Genomic DNA, 18,450 nt, shown 5'->3' on the forward strand with positions numbered 1-18,450 from the left:
ATTAGTATTTTCAGGAAAATCTTAACAAAAAGGATAATATTCATTAACTGGGTTAATTTAAATTGTAAAAGATATTAATTTGTTGGAGCTATTGGATTATTTGATTTTTTTTTATATATCTTAACTGTATGAAGAACTTTGTTTGAGTGACTTAACTGAACTAACAGGTAACATTGTTTTTCAGGGGGACATAGATTAAACCTTGATTTGAACTATATTGTCTTTTACCATTTAAAGAAATCTGTTTAATCCAGGCTTAGACTTAATATTTGTTAAATAAGTGGGGAAACTGTGGAAACTGGAAAGATTATGAACTGATGTTTATTCATAGGTACTTGGGAACCCTTCCTCAGGAGAAGCGGATGATCCTTGAGAACACTTTGGAGGTCTTATAACATTTCTTATACGTCATAATTATAGGACAGAATGGCAGCTCTGTGCATTCCTATACAGAATAACGGTTATTAAATGTGGTTTTATGATATCTGTCTTATCCTTCAGGCGGAATGTATTTCGGCTACAGCTGGAGAGAAAAATGCTGTTCCTTTAAGAGGTAGATAAAGAGGTTCAGTTATAACTCACAGTTCACAGTTTCTTTTGGAGTTGTTCAGTAATCTCTAATAAATACCAATAAATATAATATTTTCTACAATAGATGTATTATTAATTTTTGACACTGTATTACACAAGGTTAAGCATAAATACTGATTGATGTACAGATAAAACCTTAATGTATGGTACCCTCAATTTATTGAGCCCTACAGTTACTCTAAAGCATTCCCTTCAAATGTAAGGTTATATATTTATTAATTAATTAGTGTTTTATTTTTATATCAAGTATGAACTATGAAAATGAAAACATATAATAAAATATGTCAAAGATTACTCAAGGGTTTCACAGCTTGAGATAAGTGTGTGATGATGTTGTGGCTTATAATACATTTGTATCTCCAGTGTAAAGATACAAACTTCAGACACAAAACATGGTTTGGGTAATTTGGAGAAAAGTTAGACTGGAACTTAAATTTATTTTGTTTTAAATATGTGTGTTTTAGGCATACAGGAGGATCAAGACTCAGTGCAGAGACCACAGAGTGATGAAGGAGATAAACTTAAACCAACTCCCTCCAAAAAGTCATCAACATGCACTTTGTTTTAACACCCACACACCCACCCACCGATACCAGTATTAATTTCCTATTTCCTTGGGTACTGGCCAAAATTCTTCTAAAAAATCTACTAAAATTACTCATTTTTAAAGTTCCCTTATCAATCATACAGGGCTGAATTAAGCTGCAAAATCTGCTATTTTCTCACAGCTTTTTTCATGTTGTCACTAAATCCTAGACATGTTTGCATGTATATGCAGATTCAGCTTACAGCAGTTAGGCACTACCTACTCATGTTGTTTTTATAAGGAGTGTTTCTTCTTAGACTGCTTCTTAAATCAAGCACAGCCAATCAGACCAGAGCTCACTAACACCAGTCTGAAAGGCAAACTCCAAGAGATAAAGAGAGGCATGTCAATTTGAAACCAGATTTTGGACACTGATGTCATAAGTGGTTTTAAGCAAAATAAATGCATGATACTATGATTTGAGATTAAAATATATAAATACTAAATGCAGAATTCAGAAATTTATTTTAACGGCTTTGCATCACCCACAGTGGTACCATTTTGTTAAAGACAAATTCATTCCAGATTTATTTCACATGCATTCTTTTATTCCCTCCCTATATCTCAGTCAGTGTGTTCTGATTATGTTGGCCAAATCTTGACATTTCTTCTTTTTGGCAAACATCACCCTCTGGTATTCAGCAGTGGTTAATTGTATTTATTTATAAAAGTGCAGTGTCATAATGTATTAACATTGGTTTTATGAGTATTTTTCTCATACAATCCTGTGCTTCCTGAGAAATTATACTTAAATAGTGTTTATTTGGCTTATAATATAGATTAAATCACTTAAAACACAGTCAAACAGAGTAATAGTTTTTTTTTTGCAAAATACGTGAATAGCAGAATATTTATACTGGAGGGTAAACCAGAATTGTCCATTTCCCACATATCAGCCTCCCAGAATCGCTTCTTTGTGATCTGATAGTGACATCATCCACATAACCAATTTTGTAGTCCCTTTCAAGAGAATATGCAAACATTATTATTATTATTATTATTATCTTTTTTGTCACGTAAATATTTAATAACTAGTATGAAATATAACTGAAGGTGGTGATGACATTGCAGGTCAGGAGTGATTAAATAATTGAGATGCTGTTAATCCCTTGAACTTTCTAATTTATGCTTTTAATAATTTAGAATATGCTCACAATGGCATACTAACCGCCCTTGACTTACCAAAAAGTGAATAAAAATAAAACAGAATGCAATCATTCTGTACGTTCCAAAAGCCAATTACAGGGGGCGCTCATACCACTGTCGTTGCCCAAATTTTGTACCAACATCTCCCACAAGATGACGCTGTTGAGTTTTGTCTGAAGTAAAATTGAGTTCTCTCTTGCCTCATTTATTCATTCAAACAAATGGTATAATACTACTTTGTGGGCAATACATTTATATCATGATAAATTAAGATTGTGTCTCTTTTCTACCCAGAGAAAGTGGGTGATAAAGGATGTCAACAAATGCCCAAATAAACCGACGGACAACCTCCCATACTTGCTTTTGTGTCACAGATTCAAACACAGCCCAGTGTTTACTACATTCAGTATTTAGAACATTTTACTCTGTGTGTGATGTCCCTAGACCTGCTGAACACTACCTGAGAACCAGTTAACCATTACTGAGTTTAACAAATGGAAACAATCCTCAACAGCATATTCTGGTTTTCCACAAAGAAAAAAATACATCCTCATTTCAATGGTTGAGATTTAAACAAGGGAATCTGTTTTATAATTTTAAAGATAAATTCCACTTACTTTCCCAAATCAATTCATAATTCCAGTATTTGAGATGAACACTGCGAACACTGACTGTAGAGAAACTTCTGGACTTAAATTGGTTTACAGTCTTGGTGAACAGATTCAGTTTTATATGGAACTGATGGAAAATGAGAAATCTAGGGAAAAAAGCCAATTTTGTTTTGTTAGAAATTAATTTATTTAAGAACAAATTAGAGCATATTTAAAGGGTGAAATGTAGAACATCATATTTTTTTCTATCATCTGAAAAGTGAACAGTGCACTTTATAACATACTAGAACTGAACCTACTGAACTATAAAATAAAGACATTCAAATCAGTTTAATTCAACCATAAATACGTTATTTAGTTTTTTCCAAAGCCGAGACCTAAGACGGGTGTAGCTCAGAGTGTGTTCTTCTGAAGGCACTAAAGACAGCAGAAAGTAACCCCCAAAAACCAGATGCAACAAAGTTTGGAATCTTGGAGGTCTGTATTTGGTTGTTTTGGTGTTGTATAGGTTTGTGATTTGTTGGTTTGGATTCTCAAAGACATATGATTGGTTGGTTTGTAAGTGATTATTTGCTTTTATCTGGTTTATTCGTTGCTCTCATCTCCAACAACCATGCTGCTGTACATCTTCTGTTGCTCTTGTTTGAAAGTGTCCTTGACCTTTGCCCTTTTCAGTCCTCCATCCCTACATTCACACACACAGACACACACACACACACACATTAAAAAAAATAAAGATATATATATATATATATATATATATATATATATATATATATATATATATATGAAAACATTATATACAAACCCCATTATCTGAAAAGTTGGGGCAATCTAAAAATGCAGTTAAAATCTGGAATATGTAATTTGTAAATCACTTGAATATTTACTTAACAGACAAAAGGACAAAAAAAAAGGTTTTCATTGTTTTCAGTGACAACATAATTCCATTTGTAAATAAATGTATAATTTGATGGCTGCAACACATTTAAAAAAAGGCTGCCTCTGGGTCAAATCAACCTTTTTAATTTTATTGTATTTTTTAAATAATTTGAGAAGTAAATATACAAATCATTGCAGTTTTGCAAGTGGATTTTTTGCTAAATGTTGCTGTATACAAGGCTTGAGCTGCTCCTGATTCCATGTGACTATGTCCACCATGGTTGTATGTTGATTTCTTTAACAGTACCACTTGAAAACTTGCTCATGCACATTCAGCAGCGGTTTCCAACACTGGCTGTTATTCACCAAGATTTCCCCTGACTGCCTGAAACTTTTTAGGATATTATCAACTAAAATGATGAAAGACCTCAATTCTATCCGGCCTTGCACTGAGGAACATTGTCTTTGACCTAAATGACAATTCACTCACAAAATGGTGAAACATGACCAATTCTTGCATTTAAAGTATTAACATTCGGTGGATTTTTCTTTTATTCTCAATCTTAATCACAGCATGATACCTTTTTTTTTTCTTTTATTAGTTTTGTTTTATTTAAGTTATTTATTTTTCCTTATTTTTCCTTATTGGTAATTTTTATTTTATTTTGTTTTATTTTGTTTTATAAACATATTTTGTACAGCACTTTGTTTTAGCTGTTGGCGTTTTAAAAGTGCTCTATAAATAAAGTTGAGTTGAGTTGAGTTGACTGTGTTGCAGGTGTCAAATTAAACTGATGTTATTTTTACAAAATGCAATTAGGTTTGTCAGTGAAAACACTGAAAATATCTATTTATCTACTTTAAAATAATCTACTTTAATATGATTTGAGGAATAATGCTGCTCACCAAGACAAGTCCACCAGACCCCCCTGCTGTGCAATAGCAGACTTCACTCTGTTGGCAAACTGCACTGCGTCCTCCCCTTCCTGTACACAGGAAATTAGTCATCCACACTGGGTAAAAACTACAGCACTGCAAACCACTGAATTTCACAATGGCATCCCAAAGAAATGTCATTCAAACAACCTGGTTAAATTAATAGTTCCACAAAAATCAGAATTACACGCTTCCATGTTTGTTGATCAGCCATGTTTGGAGTTTGAAATTTGTTTCTTTAAGTTTAGACTGGAACCACAAGCCTAATGTAACTAACATGAAACGTAATAGAAATATTTGAAGCCATGAAACCAAAAGACGAACTGTTGTCTATAAACACAGTACAGAAAAAATAAAGAAAATTATTCGATTTGAGTAAGACATTGGGGAGTAGACTTTTGAGGCAAGTGTGCGATGACTTAGACCTGCAGTTTGCATTCCCTTCAGTGTTCAGAGTCTTACCCAAAGACTCATATTGGAATAGTGTGGATAGTTGCTAGGTGTTATCCACAACACTTTTATAGCCTCATATCTCCAGCATAAATGGAAAAAAGTAAACTTTTGACACCTAATGATCAAAGCCATTATGTAAAATAGGAAACTGCAGAGTAATAGTAATAATAAAAAAAATACTGGATATGAGTTATTTATATATTAGTGAAAAAAGAGAAGAAAATAAAGTCTTACTTTAAATAGTTCAAGTTACAACAGTATACGTATTTATCAGCCCTGATGCAAGAGGGTAGCTAAGAACAGACAGTTAATCCTGACTATAATAGGAACATGTTAGAACACACAGGGCATCACAATTTGTGCTACATTACATTGTTTACAAGAACTGCCATTTTGGAGATACTCAATACATTATCATGACAATATTTTTTTGCTTCCAACACACACTTCATGAACTGACAGTTCACTTGCTCCCTTAAAAGGTGCCATTGTAACATTACAATAATTATTCATTTTACCTGTCAGTGTTTCTAACATTGTATACAGATATACACATATACACCAATCAACCATAACATTTAGACCTCCTTGTTTCTACACTCACTTTTCATTCTCTCACTTCCATTGATCACATAGGAGCACTTTGTAATTTTACATTTACACAATGGAGTAAATCTGTTGCTCTCCATACATTGTATGCCACTTTTTACCTTGTCTCTCAGTGGTCAGGATCAGCACAGAGAAGGTATGGTTTTGGTAATAGACACTGACACTGTGTTTTTATGTGTTGTGCTGGTATGATTGGATCAGACACAGCGGTGCTGCTTGTGTTTTTAAAGCCCTCAGTGTCACTGCTGGACTGAATAGTCCACCAACCAAAAATATCCAACCAACAATGTCCAGTGCCCACTGATGAAGGACTGGAGGATGACCACCACAAACTGTGTAGCAACAGACCAGCTGCTGTCTCTGACTTTACATCTACAAGGTGTTATTAATAGAGTGGACAGTAAGGGGACACAGTGTTTAAAACTTCGGTGGTGTTGCTGTGTCTGATCCATTCGTACCAGCGCAACACACACTGTACCAGCGCAACACGCAACGCAACACAAACAGAACACCACGATGTCAGTGTCACCAACCAAATCATACCTGCTTTGTGTGGTTCCTGACCATTAAGGAACAGTATGAAAGGGGTAAAATAATATAAACAGAGCTAAAAATAGACTATTGGCTGTAATTTTAAAACTACAAAGGGCTCCTCTATGATCAGTGGATTTGAGAGAATGAGAAATAAGGATGTGGTAAACGTTATGATTAATCAGTGTATACACATATGTACATGATATTGCTTACATGATAAGGAAAATCTGTTATCCAGTTAACAAAGGCACAAGTTGCTTAATGCTTTCTTTAATATTTAAGATATATTTATATTATTTCCTTACCCATTGAGTCATGGAGGGCAGGTACCAGACATTACAGACTATGGCCCAACTGGTCATCATCCGCAGCAGATAACTCACCATGCTGTATTTTGCACTGTTCCAGAATGCATCGCCAAACTGTGGGTCATACTGTAGCAAAACACACACACAGACACACAGAAGTTTGTGCAGAAGTGTGTTATCTTCCCTAAAAACAGGTCATTTAGAAGCATAAGAATAACCGTAAAAAAAACTGTCAGCCTCAGTATTGGTACATCATTGTTGTCCAAAACAAATTATGCATTTCCTTTTCTGCATCATTTGAACATAAATGCTGCTCTTTACACTGTGTAAAACGTTCACAATAAACGGACCAAAATAACAGCTCCAAATCAATTTGAAATAAAATCTTTTCACATTAACTTGCATTAAAATGTAACAATTATTTTGCCTTCTCCTGTCAGGATAGCATGTCTTTTTGGACAGTGATGATATTTCTGGTCAATATTAGCATGAAAAAATGCCAGGCGTGTACAGTGTTGAATGTACTGAGTGGTATAATGTTTATAGCCATGTTGTGTAATGTTAGTGCTGCAGTGTGAGCAGGATTTATACCTTTATAGCGACAGGGTAAATGGTGCCTCCAACTTCAAAGCTTCCCTTTTTAAACATCATCACAGAAGTATTGTTGATGCAGGTTCCTATGTTCACAAATAGAAGCTAATCAGAATGACTAGTTACAGACTTATTTGTAATGTCTCTGGTTCAATTCATTCATTCATTCATTATCTGTAACCGCTTATCCAATTCAGGGTCACAGTGGGTCCAGAGCCTACCTGGAATCATTGGGCGCAAGGCGGGAATACACCCTGGAGGGGGCGCCAGTCCTTCACAGGGCAACACAGACACACACACACATTCACTCACACACTCACACCTACGGACACTTTTGAGTCACCAATCCACCTACCAACAATTCAGATCAATTGGTTCAATTCAGTTTTCTTTATATTCAATTTACTTTGGGATCAATATAGTGTTATCTTATCTTATCTTATCTTATATGACCTTATTGCATATAGTTTATTTCACATGCTGGTGCTTTTAATGATAATGAAAATTTGATTACATCCTCAGCTGGTATGTTTTTAATAGCTGTTATCTAATATAAACACAGAACAGAAAACAAATATACTGTAGGAACCAAAAAACAAGAACTGTATCATTTTTGTTTCTTAATTTTTAGTATGTTTGGCTCACAGTTTCCCCTTGAACTTTCGAAGTGTTTTAATCCAGTGTTTTTCAATAAGTTTCTGCCATGGCTCACTTTTTAAAATGAGAATATAAATGAACCCGCACTGACACTTTGCTTTCTCCACTTGAATTTATTATAAAATTGTAATTAATACAAAACTACAACGTGTTATTGAATAGTCAAAGTGCTTAATCATTTTACAGTGTAATTATTATAAGTAATATGAATTTTGTATCTCATTTATTTGCATGTTCGCCCCCCTCCTTGCAACAAATAGCTCCACTCTCCTCAAGGGGGCATGCCCCAACTTTGGGAACCACTGTTTTAATCATTAAACACTTACCCTCTGGGAATATGAGGATGGGCAGCTTTTTCTTGTCATTTATATGATCCCTCAATCTGTAGAGGACAGGAAATACAGAGAACATTTCAGAGAACACACACACACAAAAGGAAAACACTTTTCATTTGAACAATTTCTGGCATATTGTAACATTGAAACAAGCAGATAAATGTCTAATCTGTACATAACTATTTTATTAACTATATAAATACATGTTAAAAGTAACAGAACAACACCAGTAATCATTGTTAGGTGCTAAGTGCACAATTAAATGTATAAGTAAATGTGATAATACCAAAGGACCGGAAACTCTTTCAGTTTTTTTAATTGGCTGGGTTTAAAAAATTTGCATTAAATACACTAGACAACAATAACATAATTACTGCTGTCTTCAAGTTTAAATGTAACCCAATGTATTCTCAGTGAGAATGTGAAGTGCAGCCGGGGTGTGTATTGTAATTTAATGGACTTTGTGTGCACGCAAATGTGTGTGTGTGTGTGTGTGTGTGTGTGTTTGCGTGTATGTGTGATTGCTGACCTAAATACCAAGTCTGTGCATGCCTGAGCACTGTGTGTGTGTGTGTGTGTGTATGTGTGTGTTGTTAAATAAATGACGGGAAAAGTTCAGCTAGTTCTTAAAGGAAAAGCTTAGCAACTTCAGGAATTGAGATTTCTGTCCGAATGTATTACTAACACAAATGGTTAGAAAAAGAAAAAAAAATCACAGGAACTCCCAGAATACTGGATCATTTTCACTTAAATGAATGAAGTGATATATTCAACAGTTTTTTAGCTGTGAATCTGGATTTACTCTAAAGGAGATTAACTATGGATTTCCTGCTGCATTTGTTTTATTTTATATAAAGTAAATTAAATATTTGTTTATGGCTGTACATTTGCACATATTTTGTTGACAACAGATTTAACAAACACAAGTACAGATTTAACAAAATTGCACCTTTGTGTAACCAGGTGGCGATCTTTCATCTCAGCTCTCTCAAACCAGATGTGAGGACACGCTCGCACCATTGCTCTCTGGACCACGCCCATCAACCCACCATGGACCTGCCCAACCTGTTAATCACATCCCCACCTCAAAATGTGTTCCTGTATTATTTTCACCGGGCACTAGGTCTACAGCTACTGACTACATGCATCATAAAATTGTTATTATTTCCTAACAATAAAGCAGTTGCAAAATATACCTAACAAATCATTCTGCTTTTTTCAAAGTTTAAAATATATTCATAATTGAAAGTTACATCTCCCCTATACTATTATAATTAGCCAGAAAATTGTTATTGTTATTAGATAATGAATTGAACTTTGTTAACTAATCATTGTGCCATGAATATATATCATTCATTTTGTGTATGGCATTGTTTTCTGTGATTCTCATTTTTGCAGTGTTTTTGTTTGGTCTCTCTCACCATAGCATAGCCACCATCGTTAGCCAGAATTACAACATCAATTGGAGAAGTATGGTTGGCCACACAGATTCCACCTTTCTTTGGCTTGTTCTCTCTTGAGAAAACAGAAACAGTTACTAAACAGCATTTTGTGGGGTGAGTTCCAGCAGTACAGAAAACCTGGAGTGGCAAATAATGCCTTCTGTATTACTGAACACAGGGCCATCACTAGAGATGAATGATTAGGAGGGCTAAGTTTTAACCAGGGGGGGTCTAGGGGTAATTGCCACATAGCAGCAAATTTCTTTGACGAGGTACAGATTAAGCAAATCCACAAGGGAGGCTAAGGGGGCCTAAAGAACCCAGGAAAGGAAACAGGTCTAACAACGTCCATGACTAAGCAGCTATTGCAATATAAAATTTATAGCATGGTACCTAATATACTGTAACTGGATTTAGTATCTGTTGTGATGTGGGAATACTGGTTGAGGTCTTTAGTATCTGTAAGAGTATATAGTACATGTTATGGTATTCAGTATCTGTAATTGTATTTAGAACCTATATCGGTATATAATCCCTGTTGTGGTATGTAGTACCTGTAATGTTATTAAGTGCCTGTTTTGGTATTAAATACCTGTAATTGTGCTTATTACCTGTTGTGGTAATGGATGGTGGCCGAAAGGCCTCGGGCACAGATCCGATAACACATCACATGGACCAGTTCACTCAGCCAGTCCTTTAACCTAAGAAACAAGTGTGACTTTGGAGAGCTTGGCAATGTATACAAAATATAAATACAAAATAATATATCCTAAGAAAAAGCTTTATTTTAAAATGATATAGAATTCTAGACATAAGCATGCTGGTGTACTGTGTGATTACCAGCTATTTGGAAGGAATCCCACTACAGTGGTTCCAATGACCAGCCAGGTGAGTCCGATAGAGGCCAACATGATCCTGACCAAAACCAATTATAAGATCATTTTAGGTATTAGACTTTTTCTGATTATTCCAGTTGTCATGTAAACACAATACTTCCTTGTATTAAAGCTATTCTCATTTCATGAATCCAGTGAACATGTTAAAATAATTAATCAATATTGCAGATTATTGTTGTGTGTATGTTGAGCATATGTGTGTATTAAACTGTGTGTATGTGTTACCTGAGAGGCAGGAGGATGCCATATCGAACAATAACACCAATGCCCCACAGTACACTGAGTCTGAGGGAAATGTACTGGAAGTTATTGTTAGTTCGAGTGAGCAGGTTCCAGGAGACCAGCTCCTCAGAGGTGAACCTCTGTGTCACCTCGTCCTCCACGATACTTTCAATGCCTTTACGACTGAAAAAAAACACGTCGCTGAGAGCAAAATCTCCCCGTCGACTCTTCCGCCTCTCTGCTATCTCCTTCTCCAGAGAGGAATCGTCTCTCTGAATGAGACCTGAGGGCAAAACAATACTATGCTGAAACTTCAATAAATAATATCCATCCATTATCTGTAACCGCTTATCCAATTTAGGGTCGCGGGGGGTCCAGAGCCTACCTGGAATCATTGGGCGCAAGGCGGGAAAACACCCTGGAGGTGTTTCACAGACACACACACATTCACTCACACCTTCGAGTCGCCAATCCACCTGCAACGTGTGTTTTTGGACTGTGGGAGGAAACCGGAGCACCCGGAGGAAACCCACGCGGACATGGGGAGAACACACCAACTCCTCACAGACAGTCACCCGGAGCGGGAATCGAACCCACAACCTCCAGGTCCCTGGAGCTGTGTGACTGCGACACTACCTGCTGCGCCACCGTGCCGCCCGTAAAGCATATTCAATTAAATGGAGATGAGTGTTCAGTAGGTCCATCTAACTGAAATTTATCATAACAAATGTTCTGAGGATGGGTGTTTCATGTGACCGCTTTTTCAGTGTTTCATTTTGTAGAAAGTTTCAGTCAGTTCGAAACCAGTTGCAAATGAAATAAATAATTTTGCCAGATGAACCGTGCCAGATGAACAGGAAAAGACATGCAGCTTAGATAAGGTGGAATATAAACAATTTAGCCTCATCTTGCCTGAAATAAAGCTACTGCACCGGTAGGTCCAGATATTTCTGACAGGTCTAAACTGCACTAACACACCTGCGGGAATGAAGATCTGAAAGCAGATCTCCCATCTGCACACACACACACACACACACACACACAGTTTTTACACACTTTGTGGCAGAATTTTGTTCTTAGATTTAACTTTAAGGGGGTCCTTCTACACATTATTCCAGTGATTAATCCAGTGTGATGTAATGCATGGATTTTGCCTTAAAAACCCACTTTTTTAGTTAAATGCTGATGTTAGTGTATCATGTTAATGTAGTATGTAATTGTACATTTTAATCATTTAGGAACTGAAGATATGTGAAAATATGCTGAAATAGTTTTGCACATTAATCTGTTCCACCTTAAAGGACTTTCTGAACGTAAACAAATAAGAGGAAATTTTGTTTTGCTCTGAGAACATTAGTTCTCCAGAATCTTCAATGCTGCCTTAATTGGCAGCATAAGTCTAAAATCATATATGCTTCTGCGTCCGAGGTACCTTCACACATATTCAAGTCAACCATGCCACCGGCATTGACACAACCCCATACCATGACAGATGTTGGCTTTTGAACCTATCACTGATTATAATCTGGATGGTTCCTTTTGTCTTTGGCATGGAGAACTTAACAACTTCTTTACTGAAAACAAGCTGAAACATGGGCTCCCCTGACCACAGCACAATTTTCCACTAGAACTCAACAGCACTCAACAGAACTCAACTCAAGAGCATATCACTCTAGCACGATGGTTTCTCATGCAATGCCACTTGAAGGATCAAAGATCATGCACATTCAGCAGTGGTTTTCAGCCTTGCCCTACACAGACTGATTTCTCCAGATTCCCTGAACCTTTTCACAATATGTGCAGTGTATTCTGAAAGACCTCAGTTTAAACCTTGGGTTAAGAAAAATCTTTTTGTTTGACAATTCTCTTGTGACGTCTGGCGGTGGTGAGCCACAACCAAACCCTTTTACCTTCTTTATTCATCTTGCTTATTGTGGAATGTTTCAAACCTTGAAATTTCCTTTAACTCTTCACAATTATTTTTTTTAACCTGTACCAAATTTGATTGTATTATAGAAATTAAATTCTAAATTTGTTTCAAAACGTTGATCAGCTGTTTGTCAGTTAAATACATTTGAACAAAATTAAATCACAGATTGATTATAATTAATTTTTACAAAATGTACAACATTTCTGGATATGTTTTTATACTTGAGATAGATGTTAAAACAGGCAGAAATCTCTCTTTCTTAATAATTGTAAACATTATATAAAGGTTTTACCTTTTGCTGTCATAAGTTTATGCGTTTTGCATTTTTGTAATAATTGCATTATTCTGCAGCAATAATAATATATATATTCAAATTGCTATTTTTTTCAGCCAGCTATATCAGTTAGACTTAAAATAACCTTGTGAGGCCTTGTGTTGCTGACCACTTGCTGCAGCTTAGAACAAGATGAAAAAATATTTTTATGTAAGCCAAATGTTACAAACTATAAGACTAAAATCTTTTTTGAAACCTATCTTTTAAGACAGATCTCAGATCCCATTTCAGTACAGCTAACTTAGCTAACTAGCTTCCACAAGCTGAGGCTTTGTGGCGAAATGTCACAGAAAAATACTGATAATAAAATCAATGAAAGCGTAAACACTAACATCACCACCTAATCCATTAAGAAAACAATATTATGCATTAAATTTTTATATTAATTTGTGTGTTATTGTTAATATTAATTATCCATGCAAACTATTTCTGAATAACATCAAAAATAAATGGAACAATTAATAGTTAGAGTCACAGACAAAGAGTGAGGATGTTTCTGATAACAAAGTTACAAAGTCCACTAAGGGTGTGTGTTTGTGTGTGTGCATGTGTGATTTTGAAATCCTTAATTGTATTATGTTTCTGTGTAGAAAATTCTAGAATATGGAAAGAAAACAGTACATATTTAATGATACTTATATAATGTACATATTTAAAGTTACTTTGTACCTGAGTAGAAATCGATACATTTACACATATACAAAATATATTTTGTTCCCTTATATGTATTTGTTTTAAATAAAGTTTCTTGCAGAACTGTTTATGTTTTTCATTTTAAATCGCAAATCCACAAAAGTCTCATTTCAAACCTGAAGTTTAGCTAGCTGGATAATCAGCGAATACTTTTTTTTTTTTAATATTATGATTTTATTTTGTAATTTTGTAATTAAATTTTGTTCTTTAACCTAGTTTAACATGTGTATGTTATTTAACTTATATAAACTACTTTGGTTAGAAATGGGTAACTACACCTCCTGGCATCTGCTAACTGAATCTTTGGTTCACTTACAGTTGTTTATTTGAGGAGTGCTATAGATCGGTGTGGGACTCTGCCATAATGTTTGTAGCAACATAATAATAGATGTACAGTATGTCCACTTAGTAAGGAGGCCAATGCAGTTTGGTGTAATGCACGACAAAAAGGGCAAGTGGATGCTATGTTCCACTCAATATCTAATATATTGGATCTACTGAATAAAACAGTATCTACTGTGAATGAATTAGCATTTGCTATGAATAAGTTTTATCTTGAACAAATGATTCGGAATGGGAATGTAATGATATTGTATGTTTATTTTTACCATTAGACGCTGAGGGTTTTAATGTCTCCTTCAGTTTAATGTCCTTCTGAATCTTCAGTGTTGCCCACTGTAACAAACATAGACACACACAGTTAAGGAGTGGTAAAAACAAAATGCATTTTGCCCAATGGGATGATTAAGATGCAGGTACGAATAGGCAAATAGTGTCAGTAATCTGGCGGGATTTAAATAGACGTGTTTGAAGCTGTTATAAATCATAGTTGAAGAAGGCCATGCACAGGAGATGCCCTCACAATCAGATTTGAAGTGCTTTTTCAAAGAATATTGGGAAAAGATTTTCACACAAATGTGTACCCAAAATGATAGAATACTGTCATAAAATCAAAATGTGTTTTAACAAACTATTAGTTTAAAGGTGTGTGTGTGTGTACAACCACAGTTTTGTATGGGTTTATTTTTATTTTTCACCTAAAAGGCTTCACTTTCATTTTCAGTTAAAGTGTACAGATAATAATTCACATTATATCTGCAAATATTTCTGAAAATTATAAATCTCATCCTCATTATTTAACATCTCACAGCTGTGTAGACATTCTATATCTACTGTATTTGCCAAATACACTTGTCAGGTAAAGGAAAAATGAAGCACAGGAATATTGCTTTATTATTACTGAACACTGTACAAAACCTTCATGGGCGCAGTGGTGAATACAATCAAAAGGACAATCACACATTTTCTCATGAACTAGTCATTATACTGACACCTAAAGGCCTGGATGTACCAGAGATTCTGTATTTAACCTATTTTAAACATGGCCGCACACATGTGGAAGCCCCCCTCAGTGTTTACCTCAAGTGTTTTGATGAGGATCTTCATGTAAGTCTCAGTGATTCCCAGTGAAAGTCCAAACATTGCAGGAAGCATGATGAGCAGCAGCAGTGACAGGAAGAACACTTGCAGCACTGGGAACACTGTGGCCCACAGAGTTCCCATACTGGTATATGTACGCACACACACACACACACACACACACACACACACACACACACACACACACACACACCGTCACCTACACACTTACCAGACTACCTGCACACTAACCTGGACACCTGACCTCCTCTACAAGAGTACACTCACCAATGTATATATTACTCACATAGCCCTAGATAAATTAAGATACATCTGCACTCCTATATACACACACACACTTTGTTTATACATAGCTGTATACTTACACTCATACAGTTATACATTCATCTGTATATCTACACACTCACCTGTATATACTTTTACATTTACACATGTAAACCTTGAAAAATATGCCTCTGTCACACACTCAGCTGCATCCACACAATCCTAAACACTCACCTGTCACACACTCACCTAGACACCTATGCACGAACATGTACACCTAATTAAATGCATTAGTATTGATTCACTCACTTGTAAATAAACACACACCTAACACAGAAACCTCTTCATCGCATACTATGTTCTAAATAAAGCTACAGGATTTCCATGATTCAAATACTACACACAATCACACACATGCATTCTCTCTCTCTCTCTCTCTCTCTCTCTCTCTCTCTCTCTCACACACACACACACACCTACACAAACACAAGAGACAAATATTGAATAAATATGTGATTATGGTACATTACTAGCACTAGGAAAGTTTTTGAGTTGGAATGAATAAATGAATGAATGAACGAACCGGCAGACTAATTATTTAATGAGTGAGTGAGTGTGTGAGTAAATGAATGAACAAATTAATTAGTTAATTAAATCATGACTAAATCTCAATATATTCCTTTTTAAAAAATATATTTAAATATGTGACCTATTAGAATTTTAATCATAGTTTACAATTATCCAACTAAATACAAACACAATCACTATTCTTTTGACACATTGGGAGACAAATATCTGAAACTGATCAAAGTACAATTGTGTCCATAATGAGGTTAAACTGAACACACAGTACATACAGCAGTGAAACATGTAAATCACTAAAATTATCATAAGAACAAAAGCATATTTTTAAAGTGTGTTTCCTGTAGACAACAAGTTCACACACTTTTGGAAAACCAACAGATGTCACTCGAACAAGGGTGTCCAAATACTTTCGCCCTCTGTGTGTGAATGGACAAAAGGCAGGAAACTCACCCGTGTGAAGTACAGCTGAATATGTCTCATCACTTCTGGTCTGTTTGCGTTAAACTCTGCGCTTCTTACGCCATGAGAGGGGCGTGTGTGTGTGTGTGTGAGAGAGAGAGAGAGAGAGAGAGAGAGAGAGAGTGCCCCAATGACTGCGATGTAGAGCAAAGGTCGGAAATAAAACCCTGACACCACGCGGAAAAACACAGGAATTGCATCCCTCCTGACACCACTAGTATGCAGATGGATGACAGTGTAATAAAGAAGTAAGGAAACAAAGGATGAGTGAGTGAATGTATGAATAAATTAATGAAATTTAGTCAGACATGTGTGAGTAGAAACAAATATGGATGAATGAATAAGTGAAAGAAAGAAAAATGAGAGCATATTTCAGAGAATTAAGTGAATAATTTGAGAACAGAAAATGCAACAAGGAAACAAGAAGATGGGAAAAGTGTATGTGCAAGTGTATGTGCTGTGCTCCATATTCAGATTTGATGGATCATTCCAGGTCAGTGTTCAGAGAGTGATGAAATGACTATAACAATATAAAGCAATACAGTTGGCAGGACATTCATTTTACTCACCCGCTCTCTCTCTCTCTCTCTGTGTATGTGTGTGTGTGGAGGGTACGGGTGGAAATATGGAAATGATCAGCGAATCCCAGGGACATGTTTCCTCACTTCCCTATTTTCTCCTCTCCTCCCCTCTGTTGATTTGTTTCATCTTCTCTTTTAACTTCTCTTCTCTCATCTCCCCCTCTTCTCTTTTATCAAGTCTAATGAAAAAAAAAACCCCACGCAACTTTTATGATCTGCTTGAGTCCTGTACTGATTAAACATCATGAAATAAGTGAATGGACAACGAAAAGAATCAAGCAAACATGAATAAATCCAGTGTTTCTCCTCCTCACTGCCAGCTATCTTGAGTTCTGATTTAACAGAAGTTTTTTTTTTTTTACCAAAGCATCTTACATATATTAAAACCATAGATTACCATGTAAACTTGAGGAAAGGGGTATATAATATTCATTCATTGTCTGTAAATGCTTATCCAGTTCACAGTGGGTTCGGAGCCTACCTGGAATCACAGGGTGCTAGGCAGGAACACAGCCTGAAGGGGGCGCCAGTCCTTCACAGGGCAACACACACTCACACCTATGCACAACATTTGAGTTGCTAATCCAGCAACTAATCTGTGTTTTTGGACAATGGAGGAAACCCATGCGGACACAGGGAGAATGTCCTAAACTCTTCACAGACAGTAAGCAGGGCTCAAACCCACAACCCACTGGGTTTTGGGCTACAAAACAGTGGAACCCAGCTGGATTTGTGTTCATTGATCCAGAACTAATCCTCCAAAATCAGGGTTCATATGGTAGAATTCAATCAAATCCTCAGAGTAAAAAATCTTGTTAAAATCATTCCCGAAGAGCAGAAGCTCTTACTGTAGGAAGGCGGGCCAAAACATACCCTTGATTTCAGAAGATGGAGTAATTGTCCATAATGATTAAATGTGAATTACATGGAGTTTAATTCATATACAGACAATAGCTTTGCGTCAAGAGGCAACACTGATATCTAAGGGTTAATGTGGGAGTGTGTTTTGATAAATTTCTCAGATCAAAGTTTGGCAAGGGGCTAATTTTCAGCTTTAGTTAATCACAGAGTAGAGAGGGTTCTACCGCATTTTCCTGAGGCCTCTGATTTCCTGGGACTTAAAGGTGATGTTCACGATTTTAATCCAATAGATTTTTTTAAAATAAAATTCAGAGTATGTTTCTTCACCATTTGCTAGCTCTCTGGCTTGTTTGCGTGGTGGGGAAATGTCCGTCGTTTGTATACAGCCTCAGGCTCTGTAAGTTGGAAACAAACTGGAGAAGTGTTTCAATCTGAACGTGCAAAGGAGCCCTCTCCCACTGTTGCCCACCCAGGCACGGCCACGAAAAGGCATCTGGAGGTGTT

At 36.0% G+C, this 18,450-nt stretch overlaps 1 protein-coding gene across 2 annotated transcripts; it reads right to left on the minus strand.

Moving 5' to 3' along the window:
• Window positions 1–3,323: 3,323 nt before the first annotated feature.
• LOC136676274 (glycerol-3-phosphate acyltransferase 3-like) lies at window positions 3,324–17,092 on the minus strand. Of its 2 annotated transcripts, XM_066653141.1 has the most exons (13): window positions 17,074–17,092; window positions 15,176–15,320; window positions 14,365–14,431; window positions 10,803–11,082; window positions 10,522–10,596; window positions 10,293–10,382; window positions 9,661–9,754; window positions 9,189–9,304; window positions 8,231–8,286; window positions 7,248–7,333; window positions 6,654–6,782; window positions 4,723–4,802; window positions 3,324–3,619 (listed from the first exon to the last, which is right to left on the minus strand). In XM_066653141.1, exons 2-13 carry the CDS (start codon window positions 15,317–15,319, stop codon window positions 3,520–3,522), a joined length of 1,317 nt encoding a protein of 438 aa, XP_066509238.1. In that variant the 5' UTR covers window position 15,320; window positions 17,074–17,092; the 3' UTR covers window positions 3,324–3,519. The 2 variants fall into 2 exon arrangements, with proteins under 2 accessions (XP_066509238.1, XP_066509237.1); XM_066653140.1 differs by lacking the exon at window positions 17,074–17,092 and having other exon boundaries at window positions 15,176–15,936.
• Window positions 17,093–18,450: the final 1,358 nt, after the last annotated feature.

This window comes from Hoplias malabaricus, chromosome X2 (genome assembly GCF_029633855.1).
Source record: "Hoplias malabaricus isolate fHopMal1 chromosome X2, fHopMal1.hap1, whole genome shotgun sequence".
Lineage (NCBI taxonomy): Eukaryota > Metazoa > Chordata > Actinopteri > Characiformes > Erythrinidae > Hoplias > Hoplias malabaricus.

Coding starts and splice junctions, on each gene's coding strand:
- LOC136676274 (XM_066653141.1), bottom strand. CDS start 15,319: ATGGGAACTCTGTGGGCCACAGTGTTCCCAGTGCTGCAAGTGTTCTTC. Junction 14,432..15,175: donor TCCTCATCAAAACACTTGAG/GTAAACACTGAG, acceptor TGTTTGTTACAG/TGGGCAACACTGAAGATTCA. Junction 10,383..10,521: donor GGATTCCTTCCAAATAGCTG/GTAATCACACAG, acceptor CTTGTTTCTTAG/GTTAAAGGACTGGCTGAGTG.